Genomic DNA, 26,666 nt, shown 5'->3' with positions numbered 1-26,666 from the left:
CAATTGTTTGGTCATTGTTTGGTGCCTTGAGGAGACTATTGTGCAAATACTGTTATTCACTTATTTATTTATTTATCCATCCATCTATCCATCCATCTATTATCTAAACCGTTTATTCCTGGTAAGGGTCTCAGAGCACACATTGGCAGGAATACACCCTGGACAGGTCACCATTTGCAAGGTACACACACTATTCACTCACACACCAATTGGCAGTTTAGAGTCTCCATTTAGCCTAACCTGCATGTCTTTGGACTGTTGGAGGAAACCGGAGAAACCGGGGAAACCAGAGAAAACCCACACAGACACGGGGAGAACATGCAAACTCCACACAGAAAGGCCCTGAGTGATGAATCAAACCAAGGAACACCTCGCTGTGAGGTGATACCACTACCCCCTGCACCCCCGTGCTACACTATGTATTTACTTATTTACTTTGTTTACAAAAACAGACATGTAATCTGTTGTCTCATCAGGCGCCTTTGCATATTGTTGAATAAAGGTCAAATCTTGATTTTGTTTTTTATCTTTCTCATTGAATATACATAACTATTTCATAACACACACACATTCCTTATTTGCTTGCTTGCTTCTTGAAAACATGCATTGTGCTTTGTTTCACCCGGGTCATCAACCCCAATTTCATATCTTGTTCCAATCCTCAGTCCATCTTAACTTTACAATATAAAGTTCTGACATAAGAAAACTTATGTCAGAACTCCAAAGGACCAATTACTCCAAAAGACCAATTTCCCAATATCTAACTAGATTAAATGTTATATTCTATGTAACATGTTTGTGGATCAAATTATTATAATTAGTCCAACACAATTACCAAAAAGTTTAATTGCACATTTCCAAGATATTCACTTTAGTGCCATATGCATGTATTATTTAGTACAGTACATAAATTGCAAGTACATGTCACATTGGGGAGTTAATTAAAACAAAAAATCATAACAAAAAAGGCCAAGAGCTTCTCTGACCTTGTAAAACGCTTACCACAACAATCGCACAAACTACACTTTCATAAAGCCCTGACTAATGAACTTCAATGGATGCTCACAACTAAAAGCAATTAAACTGTATTATCTTCAAACCACTGTATTATTTTATTGGTAGCTTAATTTAAGACTAATAAACTAAACTTTAATACAGCAAGACATTTAAATACAGCTAAACTTTCCCCCCATGCAAATGGTTCACTTAAGACTCAATTGCGTGCTTTCATTGTTACTCAGCACGCAATTGATCAATTAAAGCCAATAACTCCAGATACTTCACTTGGTAAATGCAGGATAGAATACAAAATATACTTTGCCTCACAATAGAGGATCAGGGCCGATAAATAAAGTGGATTTAATCTAATCAAAATTCAGCACACATCACAAAATCCAAAAAACACAAAAGACGAAGCATACACAAAGGTATAGGCAAAGGGCCGGGATAGTAGTCACACTCGGCAGTAGCAGTCATTACATAAACCTAGAGTACGATATAATGTTAAGTGCCACAGCGTGAGAGGGAAATATCTGATTTAATGATTTAAGTAGAAAATGGGCTTGAGGGCATATTATTTCATAACAAGTAGGAGTAGTTAGCCCGAAATAATTTCGCAAATTTCAGGGTTTGTTAAACCAGAAGGCAGTCTAAATAGAGTTGAAGCACAGATGTTGATTATGGTTTGTCATAACCCATGCTGTAAAGCACTATATATGTAGACTGCAGATGAGCAAGCAAACGATTAATCAACACGTAGGGTAACAAAATAGAAATACATTCACAGCAAACAGCATGCTGTTGAGAGGCAGTTGGATAAGAACCAATGCAATAACCTTGTAAAAACAGATATTAGTTTAACATCAATCACAAATAGATTTTATTGTTATAATATAAAAATATCTAAGCTCCAACATCAGTCATGTGTCATAATGTTTAGTGGAAGTGGCATGAAGTTTGATGGGGATGTCGAACTATGCACCAACAGACCACACCACAGACAGCAGCGAGAAGATGGAGCACATCCAGAGATCCTGCTGTCCTGTCCAGTTACCCACTGGCTCATCTCTACATTTTTATCCTCTGTCATAGCTGCCAAGGCTAACTTTTTACCAAATTAGATTTGAGAATTCATCATGTAACCCACATAAACTCCCCTTCTCTCTCCCCCAATCCCTTCACCCTCTCTGCAGATGACTTCACCACCTCCTTTGAAGGTTTGCTGACATCTGCAATTATTTCAAGATGGAGTCATGAAACACATCAGTCAATGTTCTCCCCCAATAGCCCCCACATAAAAACACACAAAGCAACGGTGAGAGGGGGGTTAGGTACCCTATGTGCTTTTCACACAGCGGACAGTAGACGGCAGGATGAAACGTGATGTCATTGTTTTCAATGAGACAAAGTCGCCGATGGTAGGACGAATTTGAAAATTACGAATTATTATTATGATATCGCAATCTGTCAGTGTTAAACTTTTATTATTATCTAAATGATAATCCCTTGATCTAGCTCACTATCAGCTAGTGATCTAGTCAGCTAGATGCTGCTAGGAAGAGAGAAAATATAGCTAGCTAGCTAACATAGCAGCCAGCTTCAACTGTCAGGTGAGACTAGTAGGTCAAACTGTGAATGGTTAAATCTAACATAAGAAGGGAATCTCTCCTCGTTCCATTGGAGCTGTTTCACAAGCCTGTGGTATTCCCCGTGTTTCTTCCGGGACTGAAATATCAAGTGTATCCAAACTGAGGACTTCTTTTTAGTCTTTTTGCACCTTATATAAGGTAGTGCAATAGCCTACTCTTTTGATCCCATTCCATATGGTAAACACACCATGGCAACGGATGTAAACAATGTCCACTGCTGCAGCTGAAATTTCCGTACCCGCCGAGTACGTCCCTGCCGCCGTGCTGTCTGCCATCTTGCCATCTACTGTCTCCCACATTACTCAGGGACACTTGAACACACCCAGGGGAGGAGACCAAACCAGCAACCCACCGACTGCCAGACAACTCCTCTTACCTCCTGAGCTAATGTCACCCCGACTCCTCTTACAGATGCTGATCTCAACTCTCCCTGTTCCTACTTGCTCCTGCTCCTTTTACAAATTTACACTATAAGCTTATAAGCACGGTATACGAGATGTACGACTGCACATTTGTATCCAATATCATACAATTGTAGTCAATATTTACTGATTATCTTATCTTAATTATCTCTATTAGATTATTTTCTTCGACATGCTTTAAATTTACACAGACACACAAAAAAATGCCAAGCGGAATACTAAGATTACTTCTCAGTTAAAAGTTACAGTAGGAGTTCTCATACAAGCTTTTGTTTAATGTTCGCGACAACAAAAGCAGTTAGATCTGATATGGAGCAGAAACTCTTCAAGGAAGGGGAGCTTTCCTTGGGTTTGTCAAAGTTCCCTGTTTGATGAGCGATGCCCGAAGCAGGTTACCTCCCCCGCATAATCGCTACATGGAAGGCACGGTAGAAAGGCTGTTGCCCTTTTTAATTTTTTTTTTTTCCCTGGAAATGTTTTCCATACCAAAGTAGGTTGAATGGCCTGGTTTTTTCCCCTTCTCTATTGTGACTGCTAGGGTGGGGACCTCAATAGAATGTGAAGGATGTGTCACCCCGACTAAATGTCAGGGCCTACTGAAACTGTTTGAAATGTCAATGCAAGATGAAAGCAAGAAAAGAAACAAGAAGAGAAATGTATGAACACATGCCTTGAAGGAGAAGTTAGAACTATTGTGTACAGAAAGTTGTTTTATTTTGCAGCGTTATTCACAGAGCACAGTAAATATTCTGTGCACAACGTGGGAGGTGTTAGAATACCACTGTTCAGGCCAGCCATCAAAAATGTGCCACAACCACCTCCTAGGCAGGACAATTACTTTGGCTTCTCTTTTTTTCCAGCACCTCTGTTCAACCTTTTCTTTTATTTTCCTTTTTCAACAGGCACTGACTTGATCAATACAAGCAACATAACATTATTTGGTTAGACTGTTTCATAAATGTGTTAGTGCTATGCAATATCATTTTTCCAAGATGCAGTTAGATGTATAGTAATGTATTGCATGCTGTAATAGTATTATTATGAATATTAACAGATTTTCTAGTGTCTTTTAAAAAGCTGATGTAATGCATATGAATGCTTTCTGTAGTTAATATGAAATGGTTATTCGGTTTTGAATAGTATAGTTTTTTTCATTTCCTTTATCATATCGACTGACAGTTTCCCAGAAACATAAACCTTGTATGTACATATTGCTCAAACATATCAATCATAAACCCAGCTAAAGTGTTGGAGGCGTACGTTTGTCTAAAAATGGCAAAACAGAAATGAAGGATGAGAGCTATATCAGGTAAAACAAGGATGCCGTATTCTCACTGTAATATGGAGCTAGACACGATAGCAGCATTAGAAAAAATACAGGATGTGCCTACAGTATAGTGCCATGGAACAACGCATTTGGACTGATCTGGTCTTATGAATGCAGCAATTTAATTTCATTATTTAAAAGCATCTTAACAATGAAACACAACTAATATAATATAAGTGAAATTGACTAAATGCAATTCAGTTAACATCCCACAAAAAACAATTGTATTTGTAAGTGAAGCTAAGTATTATTCTCTCGAGATTATATTGATTAGTGTAAAGCAATTAAAATAACAATTAAATAACACTTTATCCTGAGAACAGGTCAGGCCCACACTTTCCACCAGTCTGAACAATGTGTTAACCTCAGATTAATCAGACCCAAACTGTTGAACACTGGAGAGATTGGCTCACAGAACAACTGTTTTGGTTTCAGTATTTGGGGACTTCTCTCAATAGGTTACAGTCAACTGTAATTAAGATTTAATTAGACATTACTCTTTAAGATGCATGTAAGCCATGGCTTAATAGCCACTGAGCACTTCTAAATAAAGAAATACAAAATTGCCCATCTCAGAAACTACATGCCTGTATCTCATTACAATTATTTAGCTGATGCTTTAAACCAAAGCGACTTACGGTTGATTTGACTAAGCAAACCCTCCTGGAGCAATGCTCAAGGGCCCAACAGCTGCATGGATCTTATTGTGGCCACACCGGGGCTTCACCCACTAACCATCTGGGTCCCAGTCATGTAACTTGCAGGTCGCCCGGCATTTGACACATTTCACTAAATTATTCTTCGGACTAATTTAAAAAATATCCATCATCTGAAATGGCTATTCAGAACCTGAGTGTAGAATTCAGAAATGTGATAAATTTACCAAGCAAATGAAAGTGTATCTCAGCCGACTGTAATAAACTCTCCTCAGACAGAAGAGTGTTAAAGGTGCTGCTGCAAATTAAATCCTTCAGAAACTGAAATAAACCTCTAAACTCCGCACTCAACCAAAATAACATAACCTGACATAAATCAAATAACGTAAAACAGCATAAAGGCACATATTGAACACATGCTTGGTCGAATATTTCCAGAAATGTTGAAATAAAAACTCAAAATGCTATTCATATATGCTATGAGAATCTTGGAAGAAAGTGACTGCAGACTATACAGTGCATGGCTAAAGGTAACCAAAGCAACCAATATTAGCTCTACAGTACATTCTTTGTATAGGACAGTACATTTTCATCTTGATATAGAGAGATAAACAGCCTAATGTGTTGTCCCCCAGAGTGATTTACCTACGATCATTGATCTGGTTGAAATTGGATTGGACCAGAATAATGACACACATGCAGACTGATTTAACCAATGGCATAACATAAATTTGGACCTCATCAAACTAATGAATGCTTTTTCGGAGGTTGTCATTCTACCAATTGAAAATCTTCATCCTATCATCATTGTAATTAAGAATTTCAACAGAACCATAATTGCACACTAGGCTATGTGGAGCTATTTGTATCATGCTCAATTTCATTCTCAAAATGAGTTCTGTGCACACAATGTACTGCAATATGAAACCCAACAGAAAATGTACAAAAACAGCACACCATTTGTAGCATGCACATTGTCAATTTAGTGACACGAAATAGGAAATAATCTTCATGATAATTAAAATTATTATAATAAATACCAACCTAAATCCAATCAATTTTCGTGACTCACAATGGCATGCTAAAAGGTAAGTGTTAGCTTGTTCTATGCAAACAGTTTCCCAAATTAAATCAACAAATGTCACGCATCAAAATGTTTGTTATGTGACATTGTGACCCTGGGTGTGTCCAAGTGTCCCTGAGCAAGACAACCCCCAAATGCTCCTGACCAACTGGTTGGTGCCTTACATGGCAGCCAATCACCGTTGGTGTGTGAGTGTGTATATGAATAGGTGAATGAGAAGCATCAATTGTACAGCGCCAACCATTTACCATTTAAAGAAAACCTGTTGGATCCAGGCCAAAGTGAAAAAGGAAAGCTCACCTTGTTCAGGGCCTGACGAAGGCAGCTTGCTGCTAAAACGTCGGTTATAAAAACTACACTGGAGTAAACAGAGTGCACAACCTTTCTTCTCAGTTTGAATCCAGGCCATCATTTGTGTGTAGCAGGCATAGACTGTATTTTCGCTCATACTGTATATTTTTACAGCTAATTTGGTTCAGTTTAGTAATATCACCTCCGCAATTTGAATCTGAATCTATTGTGTTTCCACAAACACTGCTGGGGTGAGTTACAGGTCCTGTAGGCATTTGCATAAACCCATTTAAATTCAAGATTAATCTATCAGGGGATGAGCTACCATGTGGCTTTTTGCTTTTGAACAATTTAAAGGGAAGTACCACCCTGAATAATTGCCTCAATTTAGAGAGCATAATTTCAGTTGAGTCATAGTAAAGTATACCACAGGTTCCTCCATTGCCTTACCTGTATTTAGAGGATTACAGTGGCCAGTCAATGATTTTGGAACTGTATGCGTTGCTATCCTAGGATGTTTGGGCTTGAACCACATCAGTTTGTGAATTATGAGCCACATCCCTTTTTGAGCCAGAAAATCAGAGCACAAAACTTTACTAACGATATACCATTAACCATTACCCAAAGTCTTAATGTTAGACGTTTGAAGCTATCTGGGCAATAACTGAATAGCTGTGCTCACCTGCACTCTACTTGCTTATGTAATGAAGCTGTAATATAAAAGCACAATTGCAAATGTTCAGTCATCCATACTGTTGAGGTAATACACTGTTTATTCTCTGATGAGTACTCAGCCCAGTGTGCCTACAATTACCTTTCTGCAAATTATTTAAAGGTTTTCTCATCTTTATTCCTACTTATTTTCTTTGTTTTGTAAATTGTGTCTTCGGTGAATTATAAATATAACTCCAAATCATATTTTAATACATCTATTCGACACAGAAACCACGCAATTATATAATAATAATAATTGCAAAATGCACCAGGAAATGTATTTTACGATACAACAAAGCCCATTCAAGCAGAATTATTTATAAACAGGTCACATCTCAGCGACGTAATAAAGATACCCCCAGATGTGACACTATTGTAAAGAGTTTCACAAAAATTGATACGACGATATCTATTTTCGGTGTACAAACGTGATAAATAAAAAATATGTGAATAATATGATAATAATATAATAATAATAATATAATATGTGAATTTGATTTTTTCTTTATTTTTTGGCAAAAACACTGAGCTCTTCAGCATTCAAGCACCAACAGCATCATTACGGGGGAAAATCTGCACTCACCGAAAGCCCTGTAGAACTCATCTCTTGTCAAACGCTCATCGCTGTTGACATCGTCGTATTTCAGGAGATCAAACAGTGTGCATTCAGACCCATCCCTGGCCAGTCCCTCCTGCTTGATGATCTGTAGTGTGCAGTTTGAAACGGTTCCATTAACACCTGCCTCGTACAGCCATCAAACACCTGGCTGCCTACAGATGTCTGCTCACCTGGCTTACAAGCCATTCGCTCAGAATAAATATGAGCAGGAGAAAGAGAAATCAACAAGACCGTCAAAGACAATTCTGAAAATGCATATACTGAATGGTTGACAATAGTAGCTTTCGGTCTGAGCCACTGAATTATTTAATTATTTTATTTACTTTGGCTAAATGCACTTTGTTTTAACAATGCTAGGAATTTACTGAGGTGCAGAATTGACTTGGTATGAGATATAAAATGATCTTAGTATTATGTTAGGTCAGTCTGCAGTCTGAGGACAGTCTGAGTTCTCTGCAGTCTCAGGACAGAGCAGAGAACTACAGTCAGTGAGCAGTTTATTAGTTAGAGCTGTACACCAGCTTGTTAATGAAAATATTTAATCAGCCTAAATGCACGCTAAATGCACACAAGCATGCAGACGTGGTCAAGAGGTTCAGCTGTTTTTCCAAATGTCAGAATGGGGAAGACGTGATTTAAGTGACTTTGACCATGCCAGACAGGGTGGATTGAGTACCTCAGAAACTACTGATCTCCTGGAGTTTGCAGAGAACCAAAAACATCCAGTGAGCAGCAGTTAAGTCTAATACATACTATTCAAAAATATTTTTTATTCAGACTGTGAAAAAGGTGCCATAACAGAATTTCATTCACAGGAGCATCTTACAGCTTTATCTACTCTAACTTATGAATGTTATGAGCATATACGTATAACAGGAAAATTACAAAATATATATTATTCTTGTTGAAATGATTTGTAAAAACGAAGTAAAAAGTCATATGCTGAGGAATGGCTTGTCAGCTGGCTATGGCATGTAGTTTCCTCTACTGGGGTATTCTGAGGTAATGCATTCTGGCCGGCTTATTTGTGCTGCTGTTGTTGAGTTGTTGTTGTTTGTATATTCTCCTTTGGTATTTGAATGCCGGTAGTGCCTCTCGAGTCACCACTGAGCCATCTGCACCTGTGCTAGGATCACTGGTGATGAGGAATGTGTTGTCCTCTCTTGTTTACTTTTTATTGTATATTTAAAGGATCCCCATTAGCCGATGCCATAGCGATAGTATTCCTGGGGTCCGCAACTAACAGCTTGTATTTGTATTTGACCCAGGGACTGTTTTCAACACATACTAGTGCCACAGGAGAGCTACAGTACAGCCAGTTGGAAGTGAAGCTTGCTTGTAGGGTTCATAGTTGTAAGGACCTCCAGTGTGGTCAGAATCAGAAATATCCAGTAGCACAGCTACTGTATCATTTAAAATGGCTGACAACGCAATGCATGATCGGGTGAAAGATTATTTTGACTACAACTTTTTACCATGCACCCCTTAACTTACAGAAGAGATCCTGACTGTGCGTTAGCACCACTCGTTCTCTTACTTAGCACTGCAATAACGCCTGTGACAGGTATTTGAGCCACAGCTATTTTAATATCAGATTAGCCTCTGAACAACATCCTTTGATTTTAAATTTACATTTCAGAAATGTCAGTTTAAATCCCCATGGCCTTTTATAATTGAGTCATTTTTTACACTCTTAGGGCTTAGACCTATTTTTACCCCAATTGCATGTTGTTTGGCCTGTCTAACAACTGAGATGACATATTGTAGATGGTGAATGACTCAAGGCTTCTAAATTGTTTTTATCATGAAATTCTGGATTATCTGTGTTAACCATTTAGAGTTCATACCATGTTTACACAAATATACAGAGAGAAAGAAAAGCATAGCCTACCATTTGTTCTCGTTTTTTAATAGTCAGGAAATTAGATGTATCCTGTATGTCCGTAGATACTATTAAATTAGATTTTTTTTGTCCTTCCCAAAACAAGAGGAATAAAACCAGAAGCATCATTACATATTTCCGGAAGATTCCAGCAGAGAGAGCTTCAATCAGTATGCCCCAGAATATATTACTGTATTACAGACCCTTCTGGAAACAGTTGAAAGGTTATTAAACCGAAAAAAATGGTTGCTTACTTATTAAATTATTTAAATGAATGCCACACAAACCAGTGTCTCGACATTTAGCTGCATTAATATTGTATGCATATCCCTCTCTCTACCTGTTAAGGGACCTCTGTCAGGCAGAAAATTCATTATACATGCCAAAACAGGGTAAGGCAGTTGTACTTTGCCACAGGATAGCATTTTTTGAAATACAATAAAGCATCGTCTTTTATAAATTCATACCGTATGTACTTATTTTACATCACACGGCTAACATAAGTCAAAGGATCGTCATGCTTTTCTGATGCCCAGAGGCTTGACTCTTTGAATATTTTGAGTGCATATCATGCTTCAGAAATCACTGGATCAATCCATGCTTCTCCAGTATGCTAAAGAGGCCAGATGCAGGCCACAATCTTTTTCAAAGGCAAGAGAAAATTGCTTTCCTGCTTCTTGCACTTGACCAGGCTGATATAAGTCAATATAAGTCATTTTTTATTTATTTTGTGGTCGCATTTTAAAATAAGAGTACATGAACTGGCATCAACCAATGTTGTTGATAACATTAATTAATTGATGTACAATTACATTAATTAGGCATTAAATTAACATTTAATTAATTAATGTATGGTATTTGCTACTACTGCATTAGTTACAATAATAGGCATACATTTATACAGCACATGATACATTTGTAACAAACAAACCCTTAACAAATACATTAACTATTTATTTCATTCCAGTATGAACTTGCATTAACTAATGTAGTTATTAACATGAATTAATGATGTAAAAAAATAAACAAATACAACTTCTCAGTAGTTAGTTTGTTAACAACTACATTAGTTAATGTCAATTCATGTTACCTGCATGCAATTCATGCAAAGTATTTTTTTTTGTTTCCTCACCTGCGACAGTTCGCTGCTGTCAACATGTCCGCTGCCGTCTGCATCGTAGTACTTGAACATTTGGTCCACCAAGGCTCTTTTTAGGAGCATCTTCTCATCACTCTCACTGGGCTCATCCTGTCTGATGTACCTCTGGTTATGCAGATCCAGCACCATGTTTTTCAGCTTCCGATAGTCATTCTTCTGGCATTTGTCATCTGCAGGAATGGCATTAGACAAAATGGGGTTAGCACTGAGAGCCAAAATATGCTAATGTGCATTGTCTTCCAAAGACTTTTAATTATCAGTTTTTCATCCGTATGCATGTGAAATTGAGGTGTACTTTCGTGTGGAATATTTTTCAGTCAAAAAAGCATTTTCTGTCAAAAAAGAAAACACAGCAACATCGGCAATGATACCCCTAATTGACTAGTTTGCAAGTCAATTAGGTGTGTGTATTTTTTTGCACTGCACAGACGGCAAAGAAAAAACAGACCTACAGCTGTGCCTTTGAATCAGATAACGAGACTTGTGCATACACCTACTGTAGGAGTTAACCACATATTGCATAAGCATTTTACAAGGTCATACTTTTTGTTAAAAAAAAGATTACGCTTTTGGGTTAGAACTTTATAGTGCAAAATAGTGCAGTATTCATTTCATTTTATGTATGTACAGTAGCATCACCCAGTTAACTTCCAGATTAGATATTCCAGAGGGATATTTAATTCTCTTTTTGGAGTCGGTGTGGGTCTACTGCAGAGCAAGCCTTCATTTCTGAGCAGATTTCTAATACCATACATTTAATGAGATACATCTGAACAATTTGTTAAATTTTGGCATTTTTACATTTAGATTTGAGCTAAGAAGATTGCACTATATCCCAGTAGTCCAGAGATTATCATAAGACCACCCAGTAATAATTCTGGTGGCTAGCAGGTGTTTATGCTGTGATTAATATATTACTTTTTTAACCCAGTGCTGCAGCTGAGCAATTCTATTCACATACAGTGTTTGCCCCCTTCTTGATTTCTTATTTTTTTGCATGTTTGTCAGCCTTAAATGTTTCAGATCATCAAACAAATTTAAATATTAGTCAAAGACAACGCAAGTAAACACAAAATGCAGTTTTTAAATGAAGGTTTTTATTATTAAGGGAGAAAAAAAATCCAAACCTACATGGCCCTGTGTGAAAAAGTGATTGCCCCCCCTGTTAAAACTAACTTAACTGTGGTTTATCAAACCTGAGTTCAATTTCTCTAGCCACACCCAGGCCTGATTACTGTCACACCTGTTCTCAATCAAGAAATCACTTAAATAGGACCTGCCTGACAAGGTGAAGTAGACCAAATGATCCTCAAAAGCTAGACATCATGCCAAGATCTAAAGAAATTCAGGAAAACAAATGAGAAAGAAAGTAATTGAGATCTATCAGTCTGGAAAAGGTTATAAAGCCATTTCTAAAGCTTTGGGACTCGAGACACTGTGCGAACCACAGTGAGAGCCATTATCCACAAATGGCGACCTTCCCAGGAGTGGCCGGCCGACCAAAATTACCCCAAGAGCGCAGCGACGACTCATCCAAGAGGTCACAAAAGACCCCACAACAACATCCAAAGAACTGCAGGCCTCACTTGCCTCAGTTAAGGTCAGTGTTCATGACTCCACCATAAGAAAGAGACTGGGCAAAAATGGCCTGCATGGCAGAGTTCCAAGACGAAAACCACTGCTGAGCAAAAAGAACATTAAGGCTCGTCTCAATTTTGCCAGAAAACATCTTGATGTTCCCCAAGACTTTTGGGAAAATACTCTGTGGTCTGACGAGACAAAAGTTGAACTGTTTGGAAGGTGTGTGTCCCATTACATCTGGCGTAAAAGTAACACCGCATTTCAGAAAAAGAACATCATACCAACAGTAAAATATGGTGGTGGTAGTGTGATGGTCTGGGGCTGTTTTGCTGCTTCAGGACCTGGAAGACTTGCTGTGATAAATGGAACCATGAATTCTGCTGTCTACCAAAAAATCCTGAAGGAGAATCTCCGGCCATCTGTTTGTGACCTCAAGCTGAAACGAACTTGGGTTCTGCAGCAGGACAATGATCCAAAACACACCAGCAAGTCCACCTCTGAATGGCTGAAGAAAAACAAAATGAAGACTTTGGATTGCCCTAGTCAAAGTCCTGACCTGAATCCTATTGAGATGCTGTGGCATGACCTTAAAAAGGCGGTTCATGCTCAAAAACCCTCCAATGTGGCTGAATTACAACAATTCTGCAAAGATGAGTGGGCCAAAATTCCTCCACAGCGCTGTAAGAGACTCATTGCAAGTTATCGCAAACGCTTGATTGCAGTTGTTGCTGCTAAGGGTGGCCCAATCAGTTATTAGGTTTAGGGGGCAATCACTTTTTCACACAGGGCCATGTAGGTTTGGATTTTTTTTTTCTCCCTTTAATAATAAAAACCTTCATTTAAAAACAGCATTTTGTGTTTACTTGTGTTGTCTTTGACTAATATTTAAATTTGTTTGATGATCTGAAACATTTAAGTGTGACAAACATGCAAAAAAATAAGAAATCAGGAAGGGGGCAAACACTTTTTCACACCACTGTAATTTACATTACATTACATTATTGGCATTTGGCAGACACTGTTATCCAGAGCGACGTACAACAAAGTGCATACCCATAACCAGGGATAAGTTCGCTGAAAGACCCTAGAGGGAAGTACAATTTCAACTGCTACCTGTGTTTTTTTTTTTTTTGAGAACAAAGAAACAAACAAACAGAGCAAAAGTGACCAAAGTTAACTATCCAAACACTGCTTACCTAGCCAACTAAAAATACCGATACACAAAGCAAGTCACAGAGACAACAATTAAGGTTCACAGGGAGGTAGGGAGGGATGGGGAGAGGTGCTGCTTGAAGAGGTGTGTCTTCAGCTTGCGCTTGAAGGTGGGGAGAGATTCTACAGTTCTGACCTCAACGGGGAGTTCGTTCCACCACCGTGGAGCCAGAACAGACAGTAGTCGTGAGCGTGATGTGGAGGTTCGGAGAGGGGGAGGTGCCAAGCGGCCTGTGGAGGCTGAACGAAGAGGTCTGGCAGGGGTGTAGGGTCTGATTATTTTTTGTAGATAAGCTGGGGAAGACCCTTTAACAGCTTGGAAGGCTAGCACCAATGTTTTGAATTTGATGCGAGCCATGACAGGCAGCCAGTGGAGGGAAGTAAGCAGAGGGGTGACGTGTGAGTATTTGGGAAGGTTGAAGACCAGACGAGCTGCTGCATTCTGGATGAGTTGGAGGGGTCTGATGGCAGACGCTGGGAGGCCAGCCAAGAGGGAATTGCAGTAGTCCAGGCGGGACAGAACCATCGCTTGGACCAGGAGCTGGGTCGAGTAGGGGGTGAGAAAGGGGCGGATTCTCCGTATGTTGTATACGAAGAACCTGCATGACCGGGTCACCGCCACAATGTTCTCGGAGAGGGACAGTCTGCTGTCCATCACCACGCCGAGGTTCCTTGCACTGGGTGACGGCGTGAGTGTGGTATCCCCGAGGGAAATGGAGAGATCCAGATGGGGAGAGGTTTTAGCAGGGATGAATATCATTTCAGTCTTGCCTGGGTTGTATCGGTATTTTTAGTTGGCTAGGTAAGCAGTGTTTGGATAGTTCACTTTGGTGACTTTTGCTCTGTTTGTTTGTTTGTTTGTTCAAAAAAAAAAAAAAAAAAATGGCCCTTGTCCTTATCTTTGTTGTACAGGTAGCAGTTGAAATTTTACTTACCTCTAGGGTCTTTCAGCGAACTTATCCCTGGTTATGGGTAAGCACTTTGTTGTACGTCGCTCTGGATAAGAGCGTCTGCCAAATGCCAATAATGTAATGTAATGGGTTGAGCTTTAGATGGTGGTTGTCCATCCAGCTCTGGATGTCCCTCAGGCAAGCAGAGATACGGGCTGAAACCTGCGTATCAGACGGCGGGAACGAGACGAAGAGTTGGGTATCGTCCGCGTAGCAGTGGTAGGATAGCCCATGTGCAGTGATCACAGGGCCAAGGGAGCGAGTGTAAAGAGAAAAAAGAAGCGGGCCTAGGACTGAGCCCTGGGGAACTCCTGTGGCGAGGGGCCGAGGTGTCGATACCGAACCAGCCCAGGCAACCTGGAAGGAGCGACCAGAGAGGTAGGACTCAATCCAGTCCAGGGCTGTGCCACAGATGCCCGTTGCTGACAGGGCAGACAGGAGGATGGATTGTTATTGTTATTGTTAGGATGTGATAATTGTTGCTGCCTCCATTGTAAGTGTGCACAAAATCACCTTGACAGAGCATCCCATCCATTAAAAAACTCAACCACGAAGAATTTGGCCGTGGGAAAAATGCACATCACAACACTGAATCTATGTTGACAGACCACAGTGACAGCAAGGTTGCAATTCCTAGGAATAGAGGAATTAATGAAAAATGAATGTTTGAAAAATGAAAAATGTTGAAAAATGAATGTTTTTTATCACCAAGAGTGATGAAGGTCAGTTATGGAGAATCATCAAACATACACACACACACACACACACACACACACACACACACATCCGCACTCAGTCTTGCGAGAGAAAGAGTAGCAAAGAAAAGAACCCAACCCCTTCCAAAACTGAAGACCTAAACAATATCACATGGCTTGAGTTAAACAATGACGGGTTCACTTTCTCCTACTTAGCTTATGAACACTGATTGGTTAGTTGGATATAGGCTAGTTGTTTTCTGTTCTTTTCAGTCACTGAGTTCTGATTGAGCACTACATCTCTCCTCTGCTCCTAAACAGAACAGATTATTTTGTGACTTTATTCTTGGGATTGCAATCAAAGAGACTTGGTTGGATAAAATATTGGGTTTGAGTGAAATGAATGAGATGTATGCATATATAGCTATGAACTTTAGTAGCGTAGTGGCTAAGGTGCATGACTGGGACCCGGACGGTTGGTGGGTGAAGCCCTGGTGTAGCCACAATAAGATCCACACAGCTGTTGCAAACTTTGGATAAAAGCACCAGCTAAATTACAAATAATGTTACGTTTATGTTTGCGATCCTTCAACATGTTGCACCAAAAAAGAAATAAAGAAAAAAGAGCAAAAATATATTATTTCTCAGATGAACAAGTACAGAACGAGTGGATGAAAACTGCCTTCTGATGCATGTGCATTTGAACCAGGCTTGAACATGGAGAGTTTCTGACATGACTCATTTTGATGAGATGGCTGTGGGTGATTCCGCCATTTTGAGCAGAGCTGTCTGAATTTCTGCTTGAGTGCACTTGTGCTAAACTAAGTCAACATTCGCAAACACCTGCAAACACTATTTTCCCATAACTCTCACAGTTGTATTTTCTGTATTTCCCATATTAAATTGACAAGCTGGCTGGTTACCAAAGTCAAGCTGGGAAAAATTCACCAGTGAAAACCAGTGAAGATTTATTAATACATTATTCAGAATGCAGTGGTGAACTGGAAAATCCAATAGCAATAATTGAAAATGAATTTGTGGTTGATTGCATCAAGACATGTTAATTTGACCAGTAAGGCAAGACATAAAAACAACTCGTCATATCATATTTGAAATTATATGTTGATTGCCAGAAAGTCTCCAACACCAGTGGGCCAACATCACATTTTGTCAAGGGTGCTCAGTTCACATAAAGTTAACATTTTTTAAATATACATGGCTCTACTTTGATTCAACAAGTAAGTGCGAACTATTTCCAGTTTGTGTACCAGGAAGGGCTGCAAAGCCAGTGACCTGTGCAGTGTAACTGTAATTACAATGTTCTGCTAAACTGATTTACAATGTCTCTGGATGAATTGAATTGTGTGGCACCCACATTAATTGATCTTCACATGCATTAAGGTGACACATTCTGAGGTGAAGTATGTCCTAAAACACATCTTTACTGTTGCTACATAAGTAGCAGTATTCTTGTACTGTGTCATGTACTGTAGCCATGTATTTTTTTCTTTTCATGCATTTACAAGTTTACAACAGATAAACCATGGATATTTTTACTGGATGCTACTATATTATGCAGTACACTTCTGATATTGCACAAAGCATTTTACCATACCCAGTATGAAAACATACAATTATACATTTTTAATTGAATAATACTGTATTACAATTCTTCCCCTGAATGTGTATGCCTCTTGTGGCATCCGATTTTCTTATAATTTATAATGCTGCATGATTCTGATTTCATATGAACTTCATGAAGAATTAAATAAATGTGCATAACTGGCATTACATAAACGCACAAAAAACCGAGTGAGTAAAACAATACAGTCAGAGATGTGGTCCAGAACTGTGACACAGGCAAAGCATTCCGGCAGCAATTCGCCTGAAGAAATGCCTACTGTCACATAGTGAATAAGCTAATGCATGAATTAATTCATAACAAGAAGCTAGCAGAACACTGCCTATACTGTAAAAGGCATGTGCAACCCAAGGGAGCATGCAGAAACAAAGCTAGTTCATTGTTTTATAGAAATAAAGGCGGCCAAAAGTTCCAGGTACTAAATAAAAAGAGGAAAATGCAAGATTTTTAACATTACCAAAGTTATCTCTCAACTCCGGAGTTGTGTTGTCTTGCTTTTAGAAGCTTAAGAACTATGTTTTACTCTGAATTTGGCATTAAGACATTATGAAAGCCACGATATTGTTCTACAAAATGAAGATGAGAGCCTCAAACATCCAAAAATTAATACATCAATTTATGTGAAATTGGCCATTGCAACTTATGACTGATTATGATATAATGGGTCATATATAAAGTATGAAAATATAAACGTTCTACCAGACAATGCATAATTAATTGACCACACCAAATAATGGCAAACTGCAAAGAATTACAGTATAATTCTGATTGACTGAAGTGTAATCTGATTTGGAAGGCTGCCACACTCAACGGATCGATTATGACGGTACTAAGAAAAAGAATGTCTCTATGTTTGGTGTCGCCTCCAAATTTGGCAAAGAAGAAATATGATAACTGAGTTATGGAGCAACGGCCATCAATAACAGGACTGGGTGATGTGACAGGTGGAAAATGTCTCAGACAACAATGTATAGGTCACTGATTACATCAGGAGTGGAAATTCATTTACATCAGAAATGCAACTTCATTGGAGGCAATCTGTAGCTCACACTTTATATATTGTAGAGTTATTGAATGTTTGGAGTTTGCATTGATTCTTCTGTACCAGGATGCATTTTACATACACTGCTGTGAAAAAAGTATCGCCAGCTTTAGCCTGTAGCTTATATCCTGCAAATTACTTTGTGCACCAGTTTAATGTAACTTATTTGTATGATCTTTCCTCTGTAATTACTGGATATATTTTATGTTTCAACCATATCACATATGGTACCTGTAAGCAGTGTGTTGGGGGGAGGGGAATGTGTGTGCATATTACATGTATAGTCCTTGTATGCAGCTTCGGAATAAAAACTAATTTCAAAAAAAGAAAGAGTAATGACTTGGCGTGGGCTAGTCAAAGTCTTGGAACCTAATAGAGATATAGCGGCAGGACCTGAGCAAATGAGCAATACAATCAATTTGTCTGAACTGAAGCAGTTCTAAAAATAAGAGTGAGCTAAAAGTGCTCCAAAGCAATGTGACAGATTGTTATTGAATTACAGGAAGCGTTTGGTTGCAATTATTGAGGCAAAAACTGGTGCGGCCAGTCATTATGTTTCAGGTGCCAATTACTTTTTCACAAGGGTGATTTGGGTATTTGAAATATTTTTCGGGAACTAAAAGAAATAGTCATTTAAAAAATGTGTTTTGTGCTTCATCAGGCTCCCTTTGTCGAATATTCAATTTTGTATAAATATCTGCAACCATTCAGTGTGACAGATATGCATTAATAGAGGACCTCGGGAATCAGAAATACTTTTTCACGGCACTGTATTTCTGACAACTGCTGTTTCTAGAAATACACAGTAAAGTTTGGATGCATTCCAGTTTTACATACCCATGTAAAGAATGCATGCATGGCACATGTATTAAGCTCACCCTTTCACCTTGTATGACTAAAAACAATTACACAGCAGAGATATTAATTTCATTGAAATGTGCAGTAAAAAATGAATGTACAATCTGGGATCTTAATGAGGCCTTGCAATAAATTTTCATATGTTCAGCACCCACCACCACTCTCAAATCTGACATCCACAGCACAAACCTCTGGGCATGCATGTGGATCGTTTCAAAGGTGATTTTGAAGTTGCCATTTTTTAAAAAGTAATTGCCATTGCAATTACAACAAGGCCGTGCATTGAGTTAAATGCTTGAGCAAATAACTTGTCTCTTTTGATTTTCACCCACGCAGGCCAGCTTTCTTTCTTTCTGTCATCAGGCCGCCTCTGAATGACACTGCTGATGCAGCGCCCTGTCAAAGCTCACAGCTCTGGCCTTCTCAACCTCCCCTCCCTGGTGGGCGAAAATATGGCATCTATCCCGTTCGAAATGCTTAACACTATTCCATTCTCAATCCTGACTGTTTTAATCTACAGACAAAGCACTTTCTGCACTTTAAATACACCTCACCTTTCTGAAAAAAATGTTAAGTTCTTACAAAAAACAAAGATCGTTGAGCAATAGACTCAAACGGTAGCTTTTATGGACAAAGAAATTGTTATTGTCGACATGTTCTTGTGAACTGTTGAGATGATTGAATTCCCACTGTGAAGTTGAAAACTGCATCTTCTAACAAAATCTTTTTCAAGCCCTTAACCCTTTCCATATATGTTTTACGAGTCCTGTAATAAAAGTGGCAATATCTGAAAAAATATTAACTAACCATTCTAAAAAATTACAAACTAAACTGTGTTGTTATAGTTTAGCACTGAATATCCCAATTTCTAAGCCAAGGACTAACCCAACACTATGTTATATACGTGCACAACCATGACCATCACATTACACTTAAGGGACTAGAATGCAATGCAACCTTGAACGAAGGGCTGATGAGTGGCAACAAGCTCAAGGCAGGTTTCAGTTCCTCCTCAGCATGTAGTGCACTCATTACCAGGATTGTAATTGTAATACTGTAAAAGGCTATAGAAAATACTGTGAAGTAGCCAGCAGGGATTCCATTTTGCCAGGATCTGAAATAAAACACTTGATCCAGTAACAAGTCAAATGTGATAAACAGAACATTCTGTCTGTCTATCTGTCTATCTGGAATTATGTATGTGAGCCTTGAATTCTGAATGTTCATGCATCACAGTTTCAATCGGACATCCTATCTTTCTGCTGGGTGCATCTGTGTCTCCTGCAACCGGTGGGCTTTCCTGCTAAAGCACTGTTTTATTATTTATGTAAAAGATAGTACTTGGCGAAATAGATTGTTCCGGCTCTTTCCATTTGCCATTCAGGCAACGTGGTCATATATCAAGGTAGTGTGGCATGACAATCTCAGCTACCCAAATCAGAGGTCACTGATTGCAATCTTAAAGACCAACTAGAAGTGTCATTGCGGTGACACCTGGCTAGAGCCGAGATGGATATCTGGTCAGTGTGCTGTAAATTCTTCACCCCGCCACCTGGGTGCGGCTCCAGCATCGACGACATTGTCCTGTTAGTCGCTACTATATTTCTGTCTGCGACCCTTTAACACGAGCGGTCGATAACAGGACTTCAACAAAAGCAAAGGTACGTATGTCTAAACGAGATTTCTTGGGCTATAAATTCTTCAGACATGAACCCTCAATGGGTTTGATATTTATTCCTTGATCAGGGGGCCTCCACAGCGATCTGTTTAGAGGCGCCTTCTTCAGATTTGAGGCATGCTTTTCCTTGATCGCTGCAGCCCTTCGGCAGAATCCATTCTTACATTCAGCGAGCGTACTTTCCCTGCTAATGCAAGAGTCATGTCGCTGGGCTCATCCTCTCTGCATCCCTTCTTCTCCCAGGCCTCTCATTTGCTCAATTTCCTCCATTTTGTTTTTTTGGCAATGCTCGCGTTCACACTTGCTGCTGTTTTAACCCTGCCGCATCCCTCACTCTTCCATCACCCCTTTCTTCCTAAACCTCCTGTTCTCCGCCGAGATCACATGTTGGCAGCCAGCCTCATTTTTCTCACCATTCTTCCTTTTCCAAATCTTTTACTGGAGCTCGACAATTGCGGGATGACATTGACTAATGATGCTGCCCATCGAACACTGTTGTCCAAAAGTTGGCTCCTAAAGACATGACTTGAAAAAAGATTAAAGGCAGCTTTTTCAATGCAATCTTGTCTGTGCTTCTTGTATTTTCTTTCACACCTACCATTTACTTAGGTATTGCTCATTTCCTCCTCTTTATTTCTAGAAATAAAATCTTTTTTCGCTTCGGCAATTATTGTTCCTTTGTGGTACAATTTGTATTATCTTGTTTTAATATTTTTAGATTTTAAAGTACTTTCGGTCTTCTTTTAAAATTGCAGCAAAGTGTACCTGTGAGAAAGTAATCTTCGTTCAGCAAAAAAGTGCTCAGAGGTACGTATATGACATGAGATTTTTGCTTGGCTTTGTCAATATTTACAATGTGAATTTCCTGCCAATAAAGCTCATTGAATAGAATCAATATGAAAAACATGAATAGAAAAATAGGCAAACAGATGCAAATTTACAAATGCAAATTTGCCATTTTATCGAGACGACATTTCCCGCAAATCATATCAGTGCAGACAGTGAGCAAACGGCGGAGCAGTAAAAATAGAACCATCATTCTGTCACATCTAGAAACTACCACAGCGGTCACACTGACCACCGTGAAGAAATCGATGCCAATTCGCCTCGGTCTGGCTGCTGTTAACACAGGTCTGATCATTGTGCTTTGATGTGATCTGCAGTGATGTGGTGATCAATTCCACTGCCATGATCAATCTAACCCCGTGACCCTGACAAAATCACCCTAAAGTGCTGAAAGAAGGCTTTTTCTGAACTTCGCAACATCAATCAAAAAGCTAAAGGGGGTAAAATGAAGCAGAAGGCAGAGAAGAAAAAAATACATGATTGCTGTTTTATATGTAATTCTGTTTCAGAAAAAGAACATGTATATTGTCTTATACTGCTTGGGTAAATGCTCAATTCTGATTAGTTGACAGCCATGGTTTATATTCTTGTATCTCCCTGATCATCCTGATATTTCTGTATAGGCACAGTCACCCGGGCCTCGTTACACTTCAAAATCACTATGTGCAAACTTTCAAATGCTGCGTTCCTATCCTATATGTAGATCTGACATGGCAGCTTGGAGCTTGTGGTTACCTTGCGGCAACCGTTAACACGGCATGATAAACAGGGCAAGAAGAATGACCATATTTTTTCAGTTCTGACCAAAGAAAGTTATTTTATTTCAACTTCTACTGGATTACCTTGTTGACCTGGGTATAAAAGAATCATATTCTCCAATATGATACAGTTGCCCTGGGCCAAAGTTACCATTGTGGTTACATTCCTCTTCCTCTCTAGAGATAAAACTTCATATGAAAAATAATTTTATGTTTTTGCCCTGTAAACTGTATTTGGATAGTTTTTTTTTTCATTAATCTGTGGATCAGTGTTCAACCCGCATCATGTTTTGTACATAGTATGCAGTAGGTAGGTTTATTACTACACAGTATGTTTCAGTACATATAGTGTATTTCCACCTTGTATATTCTAAGTTACACTTTCTTGAGTGAATCTGCATATGGGTAAATAACTATAGAACTTAATATATGCTGGCAGAAATCTTCAGTCTATGACCAGATAATGAAAAATGGATGTCAGCTGGATGTCTGTTAATGACTACACAGACACACAACCTTTTTGAAAATTTGGCAAAAGTACTAACTCAAACAAAACCACAAATAGGTACAGCACTTATAGCAATATGAATCAGCTCCAAGATGACAACAACAACGAAAATGTAACATTGTAATTCTGTTCAACATTATATACTGTTCTGAGGAACAAGCATAGACTCTATATACCTATAAAAAGCTCCAGTGTACAGTGAAGCATCTGTTCGATCTCTGGACACTCAGTGGCTGGGTGTTTTACAGATCTGTAGCAGTCGTATATCCAGGCTTGCTTTGTCCCAACTGTCTCTCAATCTCATCCAGGCCCTCTGGCAATCTCTGCAGTAATGGTTGCATTCGTGCTCTCCAAATTGCTCTATGTTTCAATGTTGGGTTTCAAATAGAGAGAGAGAGAGAGAGAGAGAGAGAGAGAGAGAGAGAGAGAGAGAGAGAGAGAGAGAGGACTGAGAAAGACAAACATAGAAAGAGAAAGACAGAAAGCGGGACAGAGAAAGAGAGAGAGAGAGACAGAGAGAGAGAGAGAGAGAGAGAGATGACACAGGCACAGTAATGTAAATCTCATCCTGCTACTGGTTTATCCAGCAGTGGATTTAGGCTGGATTCAAAGCCACAGCTCAGCCAGAAGCAACATACGCCACATATAAGCCCTTCATAACATTCATGGCATTCAAGGAGATTATAAAAGTGACAAAATATCAAACTTGAGGGGTAAATATGCTTTATGCAGTGTGAGTACAAAAAGCAAGTGCTTTTTTCACACTCTAGAAATCATGTTTCAGGAAAGTGTGCAGACGGGTGTCGGACTAATAGATAATACATAACATATAGATACACTTTTGGTCCACAGCCAAAGTTTCTCCATAGCTGTTCTATACATTATATGCCTAGTATATGCCAGTCTACCAGGGGGGAACAGCAAGGGCTGAAAGTGTATCCGAAAGAGTTTACTGTGCTCAAGTACAGGAGTGAACGAGCATCGTTTCTAGAGCAGTCAGAAAAATAAATGAAGGTAATTGGTTGGAACATAAACCAGCTTGCAGACTGGGCCCGACAGGACCGGAGTTGCACACCCCCGGTTCATACTGCATGTACTGTAAGTTTGGATGTGAATTAAATACCTGATTAAATAATTCAAGCATAATTAAACTAAACCAAATTCAAACAGTAAGAAGGTAAAAAGGGACACAAGCCAGATGGCCCTTTTTATACGGATGGAAAATAATTCTGCTAAATGCACAGAAAGCCCATTACTGCTGCAAAACAGCGTGAATCAGGACTTTGCATGCAGAAGGCAGAAATGGAAACCCCCAAGGTTAGCAGAATCGTTGGTGTGCAGTGGTCTGTAATATCACGTCTGCAGGCTCAGTTCATTCAGATGAACTCAACACCTGACTGACCGTGGTCAGAGAAGCCAGCCTTTACCACCTCCACCTCATATATCACCGCCTGACAGTTATGCCTCTGACTGCGTACTGACACTTTGTTTCATGTTCATAACGTTAATATGAGATGATTTTGATTTAATGCATGCCAGTTAATGTGCTACGCAGCATTTTATGCTGAAAATCCTTTGGTGAAGCACACGCATACGCTTTCAACAAATGTTTTGTCCCTAGATTAGGATAGTAATCAGAAGATTATTGAGGTATTCCTTTTGAAACCATGAAAAAATTCAGATTTAAGCTAAGAGCTCTCTAATTGCACACACTCACATGATTTCTCCCAACACCTTGGGTATGCTGTTTAACTGGGCGACAGTGCCAGTGCGCTCAGCATGGGGTTTCTAACATGAATAAAGAGTTTAATTGGCTGTGTTGTCACATTATTTGTTCTTTTTTTAATCTCTTTAGGATGGAGTAATTATCCTTTACAAGGTGCATAGTCAAAATGAAATGATTAAAGCTGCTAAGAAGCAAAGCAGCAAGGTTAGACTAGCCATAGAAACAAAAAATGTTTACAACATTGCAAATCCAAACCTTCACTCATTATGCTGTCACAAGTAACTCATTCTTTCACCGATACATACTGTACAGTAAGTCACCTTTATCATGTACAGTAGCGCTGGTGCAAAGCAGGGATCCTTTGATTTGTCTTCCTTTGAATTGCCTGGCTCCTTCACGGTGTATTATAAGGAGTCAGAAGAACAGAGGTAGCTTTGTTATTCTGTAGAAAGCGGTGACTTAATTGGATTGGGATAGCCAGGCCCAGAGGGCACAGAGTGATCCCGTGTCCTCGGAGGTGATGGCACAGGCACCTGCGTACTTAATATTCCCCCATTCCACGCTCCTCAAAATACGACTGTTATTAACTGCTATCGCTTCTACCTTATGACTTGATTTATATGTTTACGCTCTTTAAATATTAATTGGAGGGGTACTCCCATGCACATACAGTACATGACCTGATCTGATGTGGTTAATAAACAAATGCATAAAGAATTATGGGAAATGTAGTTCTAAAGGGAAAGCGTATGGTGAGAGGCACTGCTACTGTACGAAGACTGCATCAGCTACCATCAGCACACCTCAGTGACACTTAGCCGAAACCTTGTCACGGCTCTCTCTGACACCTTCCTGTCTCTGGGTACCAATTGTCCTTCCAGCTGTGCGTGGGACTGTGTGACCAACCTTTGTTGGGCGAGTCAATTCTTTATCAAATCTCACAGCACATTTCTGACCTTGTGACTCCGGGCGGGGGGAAGAATCCAAAGATACACTGTACTGTAGTATTGGAACTTAAGGCACCTGCACTAGAGACTATGGTAACTGGAATGTTGAGGAGTCCTTTAATTCAAATATTAACCAATGTGTGTAAATACAAATTCATTCATTAGTATTTAAATTTTCTCAAATATAATGTACATATGTCTGCAAGATCAAAGTTGCACATATAAAACAAGGGTGAGCAACTGCCTGTCGCTCTTGAAATGTTAATAATCTGCAGGTATGGATTTAATGAGGATATTTTTGTGCAGTGGGACACACCCAAGGCCTTGCGAAAGGTCGCAGTTTGCCTGCTCATTAACGAACTCGTTAGCACACTGTTCTTAAGCCTGGAATACTCCGTCAAATGAACTTATCTCATGGGGATAGAGAGAAGGTAAGAACCTAATTAAAGCTGATTGTCTCCAAGGGAAGTGTAGTCAAACCTTGGCGGACTTACTTTTCTTAAAAACAAGAGTCATCTCACCTGCACTTGGCATGACTTACTCTGTGTCTGACAGAATTACATTTTGGTTGCTCGGACCCAAGAACTAAAAAATAATAATGGAACAATGATTAATCAGGCATGGCTGTGATTGTCTGGCTGTCAAATTAGTCAAATGTAAGGAAATTGGAATTATCCATTGATGGATCCTTGAAGATTCTGGCACTCAGTAATTAATGATAGTACCAACAAAAATTGGTATCATTATGCAGGTAATTTCCCCAATAAAAAAAACCAACCGACAGACCAACTGAAAATGGCTACATATATTGAATAGTGATAAAATGATAGTGTGCAGTTTATTTCTTCCATTTACTTTTTTCATGTCTGTAGCCCTGGGGACATGAAGACATATGATTACACAATTTGATCTTCAAAGAGGCAATCACATTTCTGTCATTTCGCTGTTCTGGGTTTCACATCGTTTAAAGCTCAAGAGAGCAGGTCAATTAAGTTTTTTTTTTTTTTTTTTAGTTTGAGAAGTCATAAACTCTTATATCTTTCAGGAATGTAATATGGTGCATAAGCATATTTTTAAAAATAATAATAAAAAGGCGATATTTAAAATCACATAATGTGTCTCCTGTTTATCCCTATAGCTCTGTGCTGCATCTTTATAAAATGTCTTCAGTTTAGCAAAGAAAAAAAGATGCCATATGTATGCAACATCTCCAGGCTATTTTTAATAAACTGGTGAGTTCACTGAGATGAGCTCTGCTTCTAATTTAGTTATTTTTCTGTCGGCTGGGGATCTTCTGAATCTGAATAAAGTGACAAATGAAACCAAAATAGTCCTCATTTATTCCCAACACTCTAGGGGAATGAACAACATGGAATTAATGTGAAATATTTCTGCAGGTTGTGATGAACGTTCAAGCAGAG

The 26,666-nt window shown here is 39.1% G+C and overlaps 1 protein-coding gene across 2 annotated transcripts in view; it reads right to left on the bottom strand.

Moving 5' to 3' along the window:
* Positions 1-26,666, bottom strand: part of fstl5 (follistatin-like 5) — a 126,893-nt gene that overhangs the window by 50,687 nt on the left and 49,540 nt on the right. For both annotated transcript variants that reach the window (XM_061252033.1, XM_061252032.1), the window contains 2 exons: positions 10,776-10,972; positions 7,726-7,846 (listed from right to left, as the gene is read on the bottom strand). In XM_061252033.1, coding sequence (XP_061108017.1) covers positions 7,726-7,846; positions 10,776-10,972 — 318 coding nt within the window. The remainder of the gene's footprint in view (positions 1-7,725; positions 7,847-10,775; positions 10,973-26,666) is intronic.

Source organism: Conger conger, chromosome 8 (assembly GCF_963514075.1).
Source record: "Conger conger chromosome 8, fConCon1.1, whole genome shotgun sequence".
Lineage (NCBI taxonomy): Eukaryota > Metazoa > Chordata > Actinopteri > Anguilliformes > Congridae > Conger > Conger conger.
Note: the sequence above shows the minus strand (reverse complement) of the source record. Positions and strands in the feature narration are given on the sequence as shown.